This window comes from Cupressus sempervirens, chromosome 5 (genome assembly GCF_028749045.1).
Source record: "Cupressus sempervirens isolate cs-2001-9-10 chromosome 5, ASM2874904v1, whole genome shotgun sequence".
Classification (NCBI taxonomy): Eukaryota; Viridiplantae; Streptophyta; class Pinopsida; order Cupressales; family Cupressaceae; genus Cupressus; species Cupressus sempervirens.
In genome coordinates, this window is record NC_143122.1 from 528349307 (window position 1) to 528366680 (window position 17374).

General features: G+C 33.7%; 1 protein-coding gene across 1 annotated transcript in view; it reads right to left on the bottom strand.

Annotated features, from left to right (window-relative positions):
• Positions 1-9885, bottom strand: part of LOC149557026 (uncharacterized) — a 74671-nt gene extending 64786 nt beyond the window's left edge. The window contains exons 1-2 of the mRNA XM_089831677.1: positions 9595-9885; positions 6942-7432 (exon numbers count right to left, since the gene is read on the bottom strand). Coding sequence (XP_089687803.1) covers positions 6942-7432; positions 9595-9613 — 510 coding nt within the window. The 5' untranslated portion in view covers positions 9614-9885. The remainder of the gene's footprint in view (positions 1-6941; positions 7433-9594) is intronic.
• Positions 9886-17374: the final 7489 nt, after the last annotated feature.

Here is a 17374-nt window from a genome sequence, read left to right on the forward strand (position 1 = left end):
ACAAGTGATTGCATTTCAAAAGATTGTTCATGAAAAGAAATCTCATTGTGCATTAGTTCAATAAGAAATGTCAATTAAAGTTCTATTAATGATAAGAAAGGTTAACCTAATAGATTTATGCTTGTTCATGTTTCGAATGTATTTCATCTGTTACGTTCATTGTTCAAGTAATTTTGAATAGATTCATTAATCTAGATATTTACTTTGGAATATTGAAATAACACCATATTAATACCAAGCCAAGATTCACAAATATCATGGTTGAGTAGAGAAGATAAATCAAATAGATACTAGAGTAAAAACAATCAAAGGGGAACACAATGACAAGTTAAAACTATAGGCTAGAAGAGAGTATTGCACTCTCTAGAAAATGTATGGGGAGGAAGAAATAATCCACTCCCCAATTACAAACCAATAAAATATTCAAGAGAATATTCCTCAAAATCTTCTAAATGGAAAAAGGTCCCAGGATATAACGGGCATAACATTACCCAAGTTCAAAAAGAAGGCTAACTTAAAAAAAAATCTGTGACTAGGACTTGTGTAAATAAGTCACATTCAAAAAAAAAAACCAAGAATAATATAATATCATCAAGACATCACTATATATAAACATAAATAATTATAAACTAAACGAATCATTGGGAGAGTGGCCTTTTTGGTCGAGACCACTCCCCAACACATCACCATCCCCTTCGTACTAGGCATGCAGGCCAGAGTTGACTATTGGGCATGTCCCGACCCCTCCTCAATCTCCACCCTTGGTCTTGTCGCTAGTCAATGCCTTTGACAAGCTACGATATCTTCCACGCAAGCATGAGGAGCAAGTGAGCATGGAGGGAGTAGGTCACACAAAATATAATATGTACCTTTACCATTAATATTATTCCCCCCACATAGTCATTAGGAAGGCAACCTCTTAAAAGTAACAAAATTTATATATAAAATAAGGGGAACTGGTTCCTTGTTCGATGACCACTTCCCTTACCACGTCGTACTTGGAACAGGAGCCAAGGGGCGGCAATGGGATTGGTCCTCATTTCCCACGCATCTAAACTCACCACCCCCACACCGTGACTCGTGCCATAAAATTGCCACCCAGGCCTATGCAATCAATGTTTAGGATAAGAGTTAGAAGGGGCACATAGATAGAGTGTCAGGGAGTATAGCAAATCACATGGGGTTCTATTGTAATGGGTGATGGGGTTAGTTTTAATGGAGTTCTTAGGTTAGTAGTTATTTAATGTAAATTAGTTAGGGTGTATTTAGAAAAGTGCAAAGTGAGTATGTATTAGTAGGTGAGGGTAGTGTAGGGGATTATATGGTCAGTTTGTAAAGTTGTTAGATGTTATATGTAAAGTTGATAGAGTGTCAGGGAGTATAGCAAATCACATGGGGTTCTGTTGTAATGGGTGATGGGGTTAGTTTTAATGGAGTTCTTAAGTTAGTAGTTATTTAATGTAAATTAGTTAGGGTGTATTTAGAAAAGTGCAAAGTGAGTATGTATTAGTAGGTGAGGGTAGTGTAGGGGATTATATGGTCAGTTTGTAAAGTTGTTAGATGTTATATATTTATAAGTACATGAATAAGATTTTAATTTGTACCTTCCTTATCTCATGTTATAATATACTTAGTTATCACTTAGAATAAATAATATAGTAATAGGCTATAAGTTGGTGTATATAACATTTTATATTGTACCTTATAATTAGATGGATATAACATATAGGATATATAAAGAATGTTATTTGAGATGAACATTATAAAAATATGTAAATACAATACGTATATTATTTCCCTTAAGTACATTTTGGGTGCTCTTGCATATAAACATTAAACCGAGATAAATCTCAGTATATGGAAATTGTGGTAGGCTCATTATTAAAACTAACGCAAGCCTATATTATTTTCTTTAATGCATATTCCCTATGAAGTTACTTGAGAATGAGCTTATAAGGAGTTGCTTAGCAATACCATCAATAATTGTAGGAGTCGAATTAACCAATATGGGTGAAGTAGTGTAGTATAAAATAGCAACTAGTAATTTGGTTGGAATTGAAATAAGATTGTAGGTTGGCAAATGGGTATTGTTAAGTCGATTTGTTAGTTATAGATTGGGATTAGAAACATTGAATATATTTAGATGTAAGTGAGTGATGTTGGAAAGTAAGGTAGTAGGAATAGATGGTAGAAAATGCTAGCAGGTGATCAATGATTATATGTATAATTTGGCAGATCTTATAAATAATTTAGTTGGGTTTAAAAGAGTCCTTACTTAGTTAATGTTAAGTATTAGTAGTAAGTGATAATGGTTAGTAGATAGAATCAATAGAGTTATTAGTATTATATTAAAATTAAATTAAATAGTAGTTATTAAGAATTATGTTCTTAGGATTATAAATTGGATAGTAGAAAGGGATAAGTGAATTAATAGAAAGTTGTAATTTAGGGTTCAAGATTCTTACGTGATACTTTGTAAAAACAAAGCATATACTTAAGGTTAGGTTGTTAACTTCAATTGAAACCCTCTTTACTGATGATTACACAATCTAACCTCGTAGGCAAACGTACTTTTCTGAAGATTGTCACCTAACCCATGTGTCATGACTAGATCCCTAAAAAACCCTAATAAGTGCTAGCCCAAGAACTTTTTGTAATAGAATTTTCCCATCAATTTATTGATGAGGTAGAGTATCGAATGAATCGAGTCCTCTAACTTTGTCACCTATTAGAATTGAACACTTGAGAAACCAATTTAAGGGATCACTTTTGTTAGTGAATAAAGTTGTATCACTCTCATGGACATCACTATTACTCAAACACCCTGAAGAGATGTATTACAACACTTTGCTATTGATTACCTGGTTGCAACATGTACATGTCAATATGTGAGTCCTTATTTATCTTTCAAAAAAAAAAAAAGTAGTTGTGTTTTTTGCCCTGTAAAATTTGGGCATAACAATTATGTTGTACATCTTAACATGTTGGATGTTGAAGGCAAGGAATTCGCTCTCTACTTAGTACTATGGAATTTTCCACATGAGAACAATAGTTGCCATCAATCGATATGAATTGTAGTAAACAATTTGTTTTGTTCAAGATTATAGCAAATTGCACACAAAGTATCTTGTAAAGCAACTTTACACAATCATTTCTGGCAATTTAAAAATGAAAAATCTGCATTTTGAATAACACAATGGAAAGAACTCATGCATCGCCATCAATTCCATTGCAAGTGGATGGCTGAATAAATGTTCAACCACAACTTCCACAACAATTTATATATTAGGCAATTAAGCCCTCTATAAAGTGTTGTTAATTACAATAGATTATATACTTAGTTGTCGGATTCGTTCTAGACAGGCCGGATCCAGATTTGGATCCGATCCAAGCAATATCCTTGATTCTGCCTGTGGATCCATCATCCTGCCCAGATCCTCAAGGACCCAAGCCACAGCCTGAGGATCTACAGGTAGCATCAAGGATCCTGCCTAGATTCTCAAGGATCCAAGCCACAGTCCAAGGATCCTCAAGGATCATAATCATATTTTGTAATTCAGTAATTCAATGTGAATGTGTTGATTTTCTTAATAATCGTGAAAATAAATCAACTATCAAGTACACTAGATTCATAGATCCATACTAGAATCATAGATTCATACTATGAAATGGTTTAGTTTTAGAATTATGTATATTTCTCTTTTTTTTAGTGTGTGCATATATACACACACACACACACAAATCCTCCGCGAATCATAATTGGGAAAAAAAATCCCGAATCCATGGATCCAATTCACGTGCCTAAATCAGATTCGTTTCATGAATCAATAACTCAGATTATATACGCATACATTTTCTTTTGAAACTACTAACACATTTCCATTCATAAATATAAGGAAATCGAAGGAAGGAAAATCATCACACACATATATACACACAAAAAAAAAAAAAAAGAAAAAAAAAAACTCCACAAATCATAATTGGGAAAAAAAATCCCAAATCCATGGATCCAATTCACGTGCCTGAATCAGATTCATTTCATAAATCGGCAACTCAGATTATATACCCATACATTTTCTTTTGAGACTACTAACACATTTCCATTCATAAATATAAGGAAATCGAAGGAAGGAAAATCATCACGTATCTTCTATCTAATAAACTCTCATACATTCAAGATTGTTATTTTTATGTAAGTTTGATGAAATTTAGAAGGATTTCAAAGCAATTCAAATATAGACAAAACAATGCATTCCAACAGAATCATGGTAGCCTAAAGATGCATCTCCCACCCCATTAGATGGCTTTCGGAAGCAGAAGTGTGTCTCCACTATGAGACAAGTTTCTTTTGGGCACCATTTTTGAAGCCTTATTTTTATGTAAGTTTGATGAAGTTAAAAAGGATTTCAAAGCAAATTGCATATGGACAAACAATGTATTCCAACAGAACCATGGTAACCTAGAGATGCATCTCCCACGCCCTAAGATGGGTCTCAGAGGCAGATATGTGTCTCCACTACCAGAGATGTCCTTGGAAATGTCCTGACAAATAGGTTTCTTTTGGGCACCGTCTTTGAAGTCTCCCAACCACAAATTTAATGTTCTTGTATGACTAATTTACTCTTCTTGTATGACAAATTTACTCTTCTTGTATGACTAATTTAATGTTCTTGTTTTCAAAAATCTATGTCATGATATTCTTTGTAAATTATTAAATTATGTAAAAAAATGGCATCTCCAAGTACCCCTGTCTACTCTTTTTGGAAATTAGTCGTACCAGTCTCATTTCTCTTTCCTTGGGCAATCGATGTTTTCTTAGTTCCCTTAGTTGATAACTAGTTGGCTTTATAACTCGTCATGTATAGGAATAAATCTCACAGACAAGCAAGATCCAACTCTAAATTCACAAACGTAGAAATCAAATCATAAAATGTCTTCTTAATGTGCTCCTTCCTTGTTTGGTCTCTCTTGAATACTTCTTTTCTCCAATGATCAAAACTCTTAAAATGCCCCTTAAAATGAATTAATCTTTAATTGTAACTAATAATAGTCTTTAATCCTTGGTAAAATCACACTCCCGTCGCCAAGTATATTGCCCACGGCCTCATGTAATCGTTACTTTTAATTATTTTCTTCAAAGTGCTGGGCAAACTACTGTGATTAATCTTAATTCTTAAATCTTTTTATTTGTCCTTTCTGGAAGTCACATTTTCCTTAATTTCTTCTGCTGTGTTAGTTTTAAAGCATATTCTATCCCCCCAATCATGTTCATAGGTTGTGCATGTGTTTTACCAATAGTAGCTTGGTATGTAGACATTGTTTTATACTTGACGAGGAAAAATTACACCCTACAACAGCTACAACAGTGGTAAATAACTATATGATCCCTTTTAGTGGAAAAAGCTTATTTTTAGACACAGCTTCAACCTGTTTATGCATCTCACGTGACACCATCACTATGTTAAATGTTTTAATGTATTGGATATTAAAGGTACAGAGGTTGCTATTTACAAAGTACCATTAGATTTTTCTGTGTGAGGTCAATAGCTGTCATCAATCAATATAACTAATAGTAAATCATTTGTTTTGTAGTGTAGCTTCGGGATATGATTGTGTGGGAACTTTTTACATCAATGTTTACGATCACACTCCATAAATTTCACACAATCGTATCCAAAAGATACAATAAATTTGTATGAATTGTGGAAATCTTATAGCATAAACAATTTGTTTTGTTGGTGATAAAGTATAGCAAATGGCATAAAAAGCATCTCGCTAAAGCAACTTTACACAATCATTTCTGGCAATTCATAAAACTGCATTTGAATATTATGATGGAAAGAATTCAAGCTTCACCATAAATTCCCTTCCAAGTGGATGGTGGAAAACATGTTCGACTGTGGCTTCCACTGGATTATATTTTTCACAATTAAGCCCTCTATAAAGGGCCATCAATTACAACAGATTATGTATGCATCATTTTTTTGAGGCTACTAAGTTACTAACACATTTCCATTCATAAATATAAGGAAATCAAAGGAATAAAAAATCATTATGTATGCATAATGTTTCATGATTTTGCAATTAAGCCCTCTATACAGTACTATCATTTTTTTTGACACTACTAACACATTTTCATTTATAAATATTAGGAAATCAAAGGAATTAAAAAACATCATGTATGCATAATGTTTTGTGCTGATATTTTGACTGATACAAAAATCCATGCAAAAATATAGAGATTTGATCTACCGACAGTGTCCACTCTTTAATAAAAGAATAAACAGTTGTATAACTGATTTCTTGTCATCGTAATGGTCTAAAGAGAAATTGACTTTAACTGTTCTTGTACAACTGATTACTGTTCTTTTTTTCTTCAATATTCTATGTCATAATATTTCTTTTTTTCAAAGTTCTATGTCATGACATGTTTTGGAATTATATTAAATCATATTATAAAAATGGCATCTCCTGGAACTCACATCTCATATTTTCTGAAAATTAGCTGCTCTGATACGAATACCAGTCTGGCATCTCCAAGTATCCATCTCCTGGTGACTATGAGCAGAATGTACTTTGAATTAAAAATTTAAAACTCCCTTATTAAAATGAATTCCGGAGGCAGAATGTGTAGAATCTAAGATATTGCATGAAGTTCAGATCTAGATATAGTTGAATTTATGGGTAAATAACACATGTTCTAACAAAATTAATTAAACTTAAATGATTCCCTTAAAATCAAGAAGTACGGAACAAAAACCTCGCTATTAAAGGGAATTCTACAATCAGCTGGAGTTGCAACTATCTATTCTAGCATGCCATCATTGATTCGCTCTCGATTTAATTTGAAGATAACATGGGACAATGCAGGGATGTTAAAAAAAATCAGAAATGAATCCTACAAAGAAAATAAAGGATAAATAGGATAAAATTTGACTCACCCGTGCAGGACCCCTCTTGTAAGCACGATAGGTCTGGCCATCTTTGTTTTCTCCATACCAATAAAAGGTCCCAGATTCTTCAACATATAGAATGCCACCACCATGTGCATGAATAGGCTTACCATCAGTATCCCACCATTCTCTTCCCGGATAAAAATATCCGGTGTCATTTCCATAACTCAAAAGAGGATTCACAGAAAGACTCCTATCTGGAAAGAGGAATGATCCTCTGGCAATGTTAAAAGTATCATGTACAGGAGAGGATTTTTTCCCCTTGCGCTTTCCAGAGCTGGAAGGAATATTTTTGTTCCTTGGCTTAAATCCATACCCCTTCTCCTCAATCTCTTCAATCTCCCTATGCAATGGAAGACGACTGACTTGTGTTTGAAGAACTGGGTTCTCAGATTTTGGATTTAGAGCTGTGTGAATATAAATAATAATTATCCATGCTACCATGCCCCATATTAGAGCAGAAAAAGAACACTTGAATCCTGCAACACAATCAAAAGTAATTGAGCTACCCTTATCAATGCATCATCTTAGCAAAATTCCATCTGAATTTTAGATAGCACTGCTGTGAGAAAACTGTATCGACATTGCATATACTCATTTATTTTTATTGAAGGATTTCTAAACTACTAGTTGGTACAATATCAGGATATATATTGTAATATCTAGCCATAATACCATGTGTGAGGAGGTCGATAAACTCAAGAGGATGAGATTTACCAGAGATTAAAATTTTCAACCAGGAAATAGAAGAATACAAAGCATATTAAACTTCACAAATCTCTCTGGAAGTCACAGATAACATGCAGCAGAGTATTTACAGTGTTACTAGCAGGATATTCTTCATCATCCACAAGGTCATAGATCCTGCCTATTCAATTTTTTATCTAAATTGTAGCTATGGGACTAACCTTCTACTCTTCTAGATTACACATTTAGAGAATCGAAACTGGTTAACTAGTCCTAAGTCTACTTCATCATCACCACTAAAACACTCGTTCCATTTTCTCCGACTTCCTTTTATTATTTTTTAAAGTTCCAAAATTCAGAACGGAGCAATTCTAAAAGCCCAAAATATACGTTTCAGACCACACATGGACAAGGTCTGGCAGAATTTAGCGATGACTATGATGAGACCATAGAAGAATCATAAATAAAAGAATTCTGTAGCACTACAAAGCAGCCATTCTCTACTAACATACTTTGTGAATTTCATGTGTATTATTATATCTAGAGTCATATAATTGTACCGTTGGGTAGGGATTGTGGTCTGCCTTCCCTTAATACTTTTGTTTTATTTAGTTAAGTGCCTGTAGCAGATGATCCTTTAGCCACTCTCTTCTATCGCTATGATAGCTGTGCTTTTGAAGTCCCAGTGACCACATTTTAGATATAAATAAACATTAATATGATTTCGTTCGTTCTATAATCATGGTAGGCAAAATGTTGAGAAAGCAGCCGCCATCTGCGAATATTTTACTACGCAGATAAAAGAAAGTAAGGACGAAAACAAGCAACCAAAGACATAGCTATAAATTAGAATCTACACCTAAACCGAGAAATTGGTAAACAAAAGGAATACTCGATTTAAGGACAAAAACACGCAACCAACGACAAAGCTAAAATCTACACCTAAATCTTGAAACTAGGAAACAAAAGGAATACTTGCTTTCGGCAAATTCGATAATGCATAGCCTTGTTATTCGTTTAGGATACAAAAAGGCATGTTTACAAAGAGGCTCCACAAAGTTTGGCCATATGTAATAGCATTCAATTAGCATCACTAATACTAAGGGTGAACAGAGCCCATAAGAGAAAGAGGCTAAAATAGGAAATCGATGCTAAAGATTGATTTGGACAACTGATATCTTAAAGGCCTTCAGTATCCCCTTACTCACAAGAATGGCTTGTTCTCAAAGAGAGAAAACCTTACAACAAAGTATACTCACAAGAATGGCTTGTTCTCAAAGAGAGAAAACCTTACAACGAAGTAGGGTTTTTCTTATAGTACTCAATAAGCCCAACTTAAAACTACGGGCGAACCTAACCCACTAGAGAAAATGGAAAAATGAAAGGATAGCCAAACATCTAATCAATGATGGACAAGTAAAATATTAGAGGGAACATAAAATTCGACGACAAAGGTGAAATCGGTGTTCAGGGACTCAGATGAGCAAAACCTTCATTTTCTATTACTCAAAGGTCATGTTTCAAAAGTGATAAGCTTCCACTCATGTTAGTATTTTCCTATAGTGTTCAATTAACATGAACCACGGTTAAAGTTCAACGGTCTTCCACTAAAAGTCCCAAATTTCCTTCCACTCAAAGGGTGCAAAACTTTCATGTCCCTAAAGAGAGGAAACCTCCATCAGATTTGGAGTTTTTGCGCTTTACACGATTAACACGATCCAATAGCGAGCATAGCCCACAGAAACAGCGTAGAAATACAAAAGACCCAATTTTCCCAAATGTATAATCCAACTGATCCACGGTGCCTGCTACATAAAAGCAGGCATTTCGCACAATATACAGTGGAAAACGATACACGGTGAAGTCTCAAAGTTTTTACTAAACCAAAGTTCCTGAAGCTTAATAAACAGAACTATAAATCTCCAAACGAGAGAAATTAGAAGGTCGGTGTTACCTGGCAATGAAGACAGCATTGTATTTTCTTGGGCGAGAAAATGGGCATTTATCAATCACATATTAAGATCATCAAGAATCTTCCCAATGCTGTTTTTCAAAATTCACAGAACAGAAAACAATATCTGGAAAACGCACTACGAAGCACCCATTTCAGGTGACCCAACCGTGGGTAAAATTTGTTGTGCACCTGTCCATGTCGAACTACTGTTAGTGGGGAGAGATATTTTGTCTCTTTTTTTCCCTACTACCTAAAGAAATCCCGTCTTCAAATAAAGCCAAGCTTCCCTTTCTCTGCTCGAAGTGGGGCTTGCCATAAATATAGCAGGCGACTTGATTCGTAGAAGGAGAGGTGAAAGATTCGTGGGGAATAAATTAACAATAAATATAGAAAAGGTGGGCAGAAGAGAGGGAACAGGTAACTAGTCGCTAAGTGCGGAGAGCGCCGCCCACCTGATATCCAACAATGGTGGTTGTAATTGGGGATCCGGTTACCTAGTCCATTATGCTGATTGAAATACGAGGTGCAAGTTGGGGAACCACTCACTTCGCAAACAAATATTCTTAAAATAAAAGGTTATTAGTCCAAATTAATGTCTTTAGTAGCATGTGTATTAAAAAAATTTAAAGGTAGAGATAATTTTTGGGTCAAATGGTGTAAATGGTGTATTTTTCAATGGGAGGAGATTATAGTTTTTAAGTCTTTCTTTAGCATTAGACTTTTTTTCATGAGTCAAAAATGTACAAAAATCTTTGGAAAACTATAGTTTTTGATCTCACGTGAAAATTCTAAATTATTTATTTCATATTGGTTGGTGGCTATTTTTATATAGTCTTATTCTTAAATTCTTGTAAAAAAATTGATGAATTTTTTTTAAAGTAAAGACTTTGAAACAAAGTGATTTTCTACATGGCAAAAGTTTGTTTTATAGTTGTATGTAATGGGGATTTCCAATGTTCTTTACCTTGCTTTTTACCAACAACATTTTATTATTCCTCTACAAATTGATTTTATCAATCCCCGACAATTATTCATTCATAGATTTTTTTTGCACAATAGTGGAAGTCTGGTTTTTAGTAGGTGCTTTTTCCTAGTAAGTTCCTCCACGTGCTTTTTAGGAGTTTCTCCCACAATTGTTCTATTTGCTACAACATTTTGATTCCCATTTCTAATGTGCAATTAGCTTTAAATTTGCCATTGTGAATTAAAATTTTGTAGAACTTGCAAAGTTACTTGGGATTTGTCATTGTCATTATGGCACTTGTTACATCTACAATCAAATTAATTTCAATTTTTTAACTCGTAATGTCATTGATTCTAAGCGTAGATGTTTAATGTGGTTGCTCATTAAGTGGGACTACTGCATCCACTCATATTGTTATCGGATATTCTACTATAAGTAGTGCCTGGTTTTTTGAGCATGTGTAATGCATTCCTCATTTATTTTGGATAGATAGATAGAATGTGAAGTGTTGTTTGATTTAATCATAAAGATTGTGGTGTAAGGGGACTCTGTTAACCCTTTGCCCCATGCAAGAGCTTCCAATTTCAGTGGCTTTTTCTAGAACCTTCCTTTTGTTCTATGTACATCTCTCCTCCATTCTTTTTTTGTATTGGCCTCCGAATGGTGGGAGCTTTAAGCTACATATCATGTGGGATCTTGGTTTTCTCCTTGAGAAGATGTAGACTATGCCACCATGTAAATCATCCATTATCCATACCATATCCCCAAAGTTGAATACCTCAGGTCATGTTGAAAAAATTTCTCCATATTTTGGAGAAATATTATAATTCTATGTTTCAAGTAAGGCAACATGAAATTCTAGAGTTGTGCCAAAAATCCCTTCTTCCATCTTAACTATAAGTGGATCTTCTCCACCCATTACAATCTGGAAAAATTAAAATTTAAAAAATTAAAAATAAGAAATTCAATGTGCAAGATTTCGTACTGCAAATTGATATGCTACCATTTACCCATGCTAATTTCTCTTTTCCCAATCTAGTGAATTTCAATCACTTAAAACAAGTAAATTCAATCGATCAGTCAGCAACAACAAGACATGTAAGTGGTAATCTACTATATTTGACTTTGATCTAACATTATGAATTAAGAGAGGATTGAATACAATTTTCTAGTTTTATTGAATGTCAAGGGTTTAGGACCTTCAAATTTTTTTGCCATAGATTTATCACAACAAGTTAGTGGTATTTTTTATTGTCATGGTTGTGTTGACGCTACTAATCTTAATACTATCATGATTCTAATTGTAGTAATTGTTGGTAATGTAAATCACTCAGAAAGGTTTTAGGTTCAAATGATATGGATTTGAACTAGTTCATACAAATTAAATCCAAAACCTTTTAGCTTAAGTTGTTCTTGTTTCCCAAAATATCTAGAGGAAGAATTCCTCCAATATTATTTCATTTCTAGGAACATTTATTGTTTGACTTTAGATGTCAATCTTCAAGGTCTAGATTCACTCTTCAAAAGGATAAAACAATAATAATATCTGACCTCTATTGCTAGGTACAATAACTTATTTTATTTTCTATGAGAAATCATCATTGTTGTGAACATGAATAGGAAGATATAGGAATGAATATATCAATTCTCTGGGTTGTAGTTGAGGACTACTCAGAAATATTTTAAGGATGTCGTATCTTCACTAGGTAACTTGGGTTATATCATTGATAAATATATTTCCAACTCTCTAATCTTCATGATGAAAAGAAGATTGTAAATTATGTAAAATATACAACACACATGCACTCACCTATTGACAGAGCTCACATACCCTAATACAGAGCTCACATATTGACAAAAGTTCTTATCTTTAGTACTCGTGAGCTCAACCAAAATGCCAAAATTGTTCAAGTTTCCTACTTTTAGTTTTTTCCATTTACATTTCTTGTTCTATGTGGTCACGGTGTTGGGTTGAATGTAGATACACCACAATTTTCCTTGTATTCAACATTACTTGTACATGCATCATTCTTCCATAGCTTCATAGTTGATTAGTGTTGCTAGTGTATTTCACATAAACCTATACTCTTTGTTTGTACTCATGAAGTAGAGTTGTTTTAGGAAAAAAATTGATTAATAGTCATTTTCTATTAATAAATAATATACTAGTTATAATTCAGAAAAGAGGATCGGGGGATACAAGATCACCCCGTGAGAGTTCAGACAGCCGAAGCTGGAATCAACAACTATTCATATAAAAAAACATTAAGCAACCCCTTATGTTGCCAAAGCAATGCCAACTAAGGGGGGTGGTTTGTCACGATCATGGAAACCCTAGTCATCCCTGGGATTGGCAGGCAAGCTGGGAACAGTCTAACCATTAGCAGCATCGTCAAGGGCCTGGTCACCATTCTTTGTTCACGGGGGTGAAATAGCCAACTCTAGGCGAAAAGGCCATTTGCCAGAAACCATATGAGGAGCACTAAGAGGGGGAACCATTGGACTTGGGGACCAATCAAAGCCACGGCGAGGCAGAGAAGTTGAGCAACAATGCCAATCACCATCACCACCACTAGGAGAGCGGTGGCGAGAAGCCTGCAAGTGTGGCATGTGAGAGCGGTGGACAAATGAGTTGCACCCTTGGCGACGGCTCCTGGGCAGAGTGTGATTTGCAAAGACATTAGGAGGTACTCTAGAAACTGTACAGGGAGCATTACCCTAATGATTGAGTAGCTCATGAAGGTGGGCCACCTTTGGAGCCACCTTATTGGCTTGGACTTGAATCTACATCATTACATTGTTACAAATGCATGCTTTAGTGTACATAACAACATTTATGTCAATAAAACTATGAGTAAAAAGAACATTCCTATCTTTCCACAAAGTAAACAAAATCTCCATCCTGAAAGTATGCTAGATTTGGGTAAATTGTCTAGGGAGCCTGGGAGAGTCACCCAAAATAACCATATGCTAGGAAAAAGGTTCAGGCCAAAATGACTTAAAGAAATCATGAATCTAGTGCCAATAGTTTTGAGCACGTCTTTAGAACCAAAAAATATGCAAAAATGACTCGCGCTTCCTGCAAAATGGACACTAGGGATCCGGAACCCCAATATGCTTAAGTAGAGGCCTAAGGGGAAGACCTTGAAAAACTAAGCACCAAGTAAAATGTGCAATCTTTTTTTTCTTTTTTTTTTCTTAAATTTATATCAATAAACAACAAAAGCCTTAATTTTATTTATTAATATAAGTTTTTTACATATCCACCGTTCAAACAGGCACTGGTAGGAAAGAATGGGGAAGAAAACCTCCAGTCTTGCCCAGGACAATGTCCTTTATTTTACATGTATCTTAGGGGCATACCCCCACAATTACATCATGTTTTAATATCGCTTTTACAATTATCACTTTGAACCATTTATCATACAATTTACAAATGTGGTAGTTTCCAATGGATTTCATGAGCCGCTGTTATAAAAGGGTGAGTACCAAGAAGATTATCTTTGACAATTGCTGCTTAACTTGCTTTTAACCTGTTTGCTTCAACACAAAACCAAACAAGATATACTTCCAAAGAGAGGGAATTAGTATTGTTAGAACTCAATATAAAGTTTTAGGTTAATACCTCATGATAAAGCAACATGTGCAATCTTGGGCTCTGTAATGGCACTCCAAATAGTGTCGAAACGCTTTCTCCACTAAGAAAGGTAGGAAAAAAAAAAATTCAAGTAAAATCTAGAATTTTATGGGCTATGAGAAATTGTTATTATCAACTATGAAACTTTGTGATTTTAATTGGAAAATTTATCTATTTTAGAAAGTAAGCACATAATTATTGTCATATGATAACATAAAACAAGATGTCATTGTGTAGTTTCACAAACACTGTTTGTTAGAGTTTGGTTTTTTTCCTTAAAAGATGTCATTGTATAGTTTGGCAAACACGGTTTGTTAGAGTTGGGACTTGAGATTCACTTAATTTTAAATGGAACTATAATTGAAGAACCCTATTTATTAGATTTCTTTGAAGTGATGTCATCTTGTATAGTGTAATTATTACAGGATACAACAAAATTGTTTTGCAGGGAAACTCTTAAAACATTTGAGTTAGTCATGTGTATGTCTCGAGTGATCTTTTGACAATTATGAGAAAGATGTGTCCATGGTTGTTCACCTAATGCAGAAGTTTGAAATTTATGGCACTTCCACAATTGCAATGAATGATATCATATAAAGCATTGCAATGAAAGATGACAATATAAGTTAAATCACCTCCTTTATCTTTTTTCCAACTCACATATTTATAATTCAATACCTCGATCTCACATTTTTTATTGGCCTAACTTCCTCTTGTTTGACTTCTTGAGTATATGATTATAAAAGGTTTCCAACCTAAAACTTATCTTGAACTATATACAATTTGAAGGAAATCTCTATTTCTTATATATTATTGTACAATTTCTTTCTCGTGATTTTCATTACTGCAAAACTATACTCCAAGCCAAACACTACTACATTTTCCCTTGATGTTCAACCATCATTTTTTACCAAAGGCCATTTTGGCTTGTGATTTTCAAAAAAAAATTGATTGTCTCCCAAAAAGGTCAAAATTTTGACCTTATATAAGTTTGTTGTCAAAATTTTGACTTTAGTTAAGTTATTTGTAAAAATTTTGACCAACGTGAGATATAAACATAAATAAATAAATATTTTTGAAATTCATTTCATTCTGTCATAGTCGCGAGTGGGAGAAAGGGTTAAGTGCAGTAGCGTCAAGCAAAGAGGTATGTAATCCAAATGCACCCTTGGTTATTTCATGTGTTTAGGATTATGGAGTGAATATATAATTTCTCTCTTGTTGAGCCCTTGTTATCCGTGTGGTTTGTATAGTTTCAGGAGTGAAGATATATTTTGTATCTTGCCATGATGATCTATGTCTCTGTAGTGATCTTTAACATTAAAGGAAGAAAGAGAAGATGAAAAGGAAGGGTTTGACGTCTCTGCAGTGATCTTTACACAAACCTAATTTGTTTTCATATTATGATATGCGCTTATTGAATGTTGATTGTCTATACCGAGGACTCCAAAATCATCCATTTCATACCCTCACCTTTACACAATGTCTTTCTAGTTTATTTCTACCGACATATCAATTTCATTTCATATGATCATCTGCAAATTGTTTCAATCTAAGCTCTCATATATGCCCTAGTTTTTTAATTCATTTATTGATTGAGGATTTATAGGTAGGAGTTACAGTTCACTAAGGTACATAGCCATTTTCATATTCACAATTAATTCACTATTCTACAAGATCATATTTTACATTTTATATCATTTACATATGCAAAAGATATATGCAAGATGAATTTTTATTTTCCTTTATAAGGCAACTAAATATATACCATCTATTTTTTCTTCAAGTCAACCCAATTGGAGAGGGATAAGCCCAAAAATATTTACATTATATTGCTAATATAATCCTTACCAAACCAGAGATGTCATTTTAAAAAAAACTCTCACAAACTAAGAGATGAGTGGGGTCATAGTTACCATTATATTTCTATTTTCCCTTAGTTATTTCCCTTGATTTCATGAACACATAAAGAAATGATTGCACCAGTTGTAGATAAACAATGCTAAGAAGTGATTTTTGGCAAAGGAAACTTATAAACAATGCAAAAATGACATGGAAAGGTAGCTACTAAAAATTGCCCCAAGTATATAGAGAGGTATAAGGCTGATGCAAGGGCCAAAATGAACCTATTCAAATTCTACGAGAATGGACACTAGATGGCTACATAAGTGCAGGTGAATTTGTAAAAGGATTTGCAATTTTTGAATATGTACTAACTATTTTAGAACAATCATGCAATTTTGAACTTCAAAGTTATGTTCTAGTAATGCACATTAGAAGTTGGATATATTGATACTCAATTTTGAACACTGGGATGAATATTTTGAACTTTACATTTATGTTCTCATAATGGGTTGAAATTGGATATATTGATTTCTATGAAGCTCGTGAGTACAGTTGAGTTGTGACAGTAGGTTGTAGTCTTTTTTATCATTTATATTTGATACTTATGCCCTTTGAATTAATGCTTCTTCACCTTGTCTTATTCATTTTCTTCCATAGGTTGTATGTTGAAGGATGAGAGGAATTTTTTTCTTAATATTGTGGACATCTTATATGTTATTGTGGATATCTTGTTGGATTACGCAAGTATGTTGGAGATTTAAGTGGTTTCATGGATGACTATGATACATTTATTTGTTTGGCCCTTTTTGCATTTTAAAAAAAATTTAATACCTTAATCATTATTTATTTTTCAACATATTTTGTCATCTATTATTTCAAAGTATTGTGAGTTATCTCTAAAATGGGTAGTGATGTGGAAAATATTAACAAAACATTTCATTCTTATATGTGCAAGTAGGTATCCAAGTTTGGTAGATATATTTTCCATGTGTCAAGGCCTTTGAAATCTATATAAATCATTATTGTATGCCATATTCTTATGATAAGTTATGTTGGATTCCTATGATAGGTTGGACAAGTGTTAAAATGCATCTTGGGGTATGATGAGTTGTAAGATAATTAATTGGCTATGGTCATTTGTGACTAACTCTTTATAATAGTAAATATTTACATACATGATAGGTGTAAATTAGGTAAAAGAATATGTCGTAGTATGTGAGAGGGGTTAAATAATCATGTACAAGTGTAATTTGCATGCTTAAAGGTGGTCAAAACATGTTCCACGAAGGTTTTCATAACCCTATCTTTTGGCTTTGTCTAGAAGCTATTTAAAA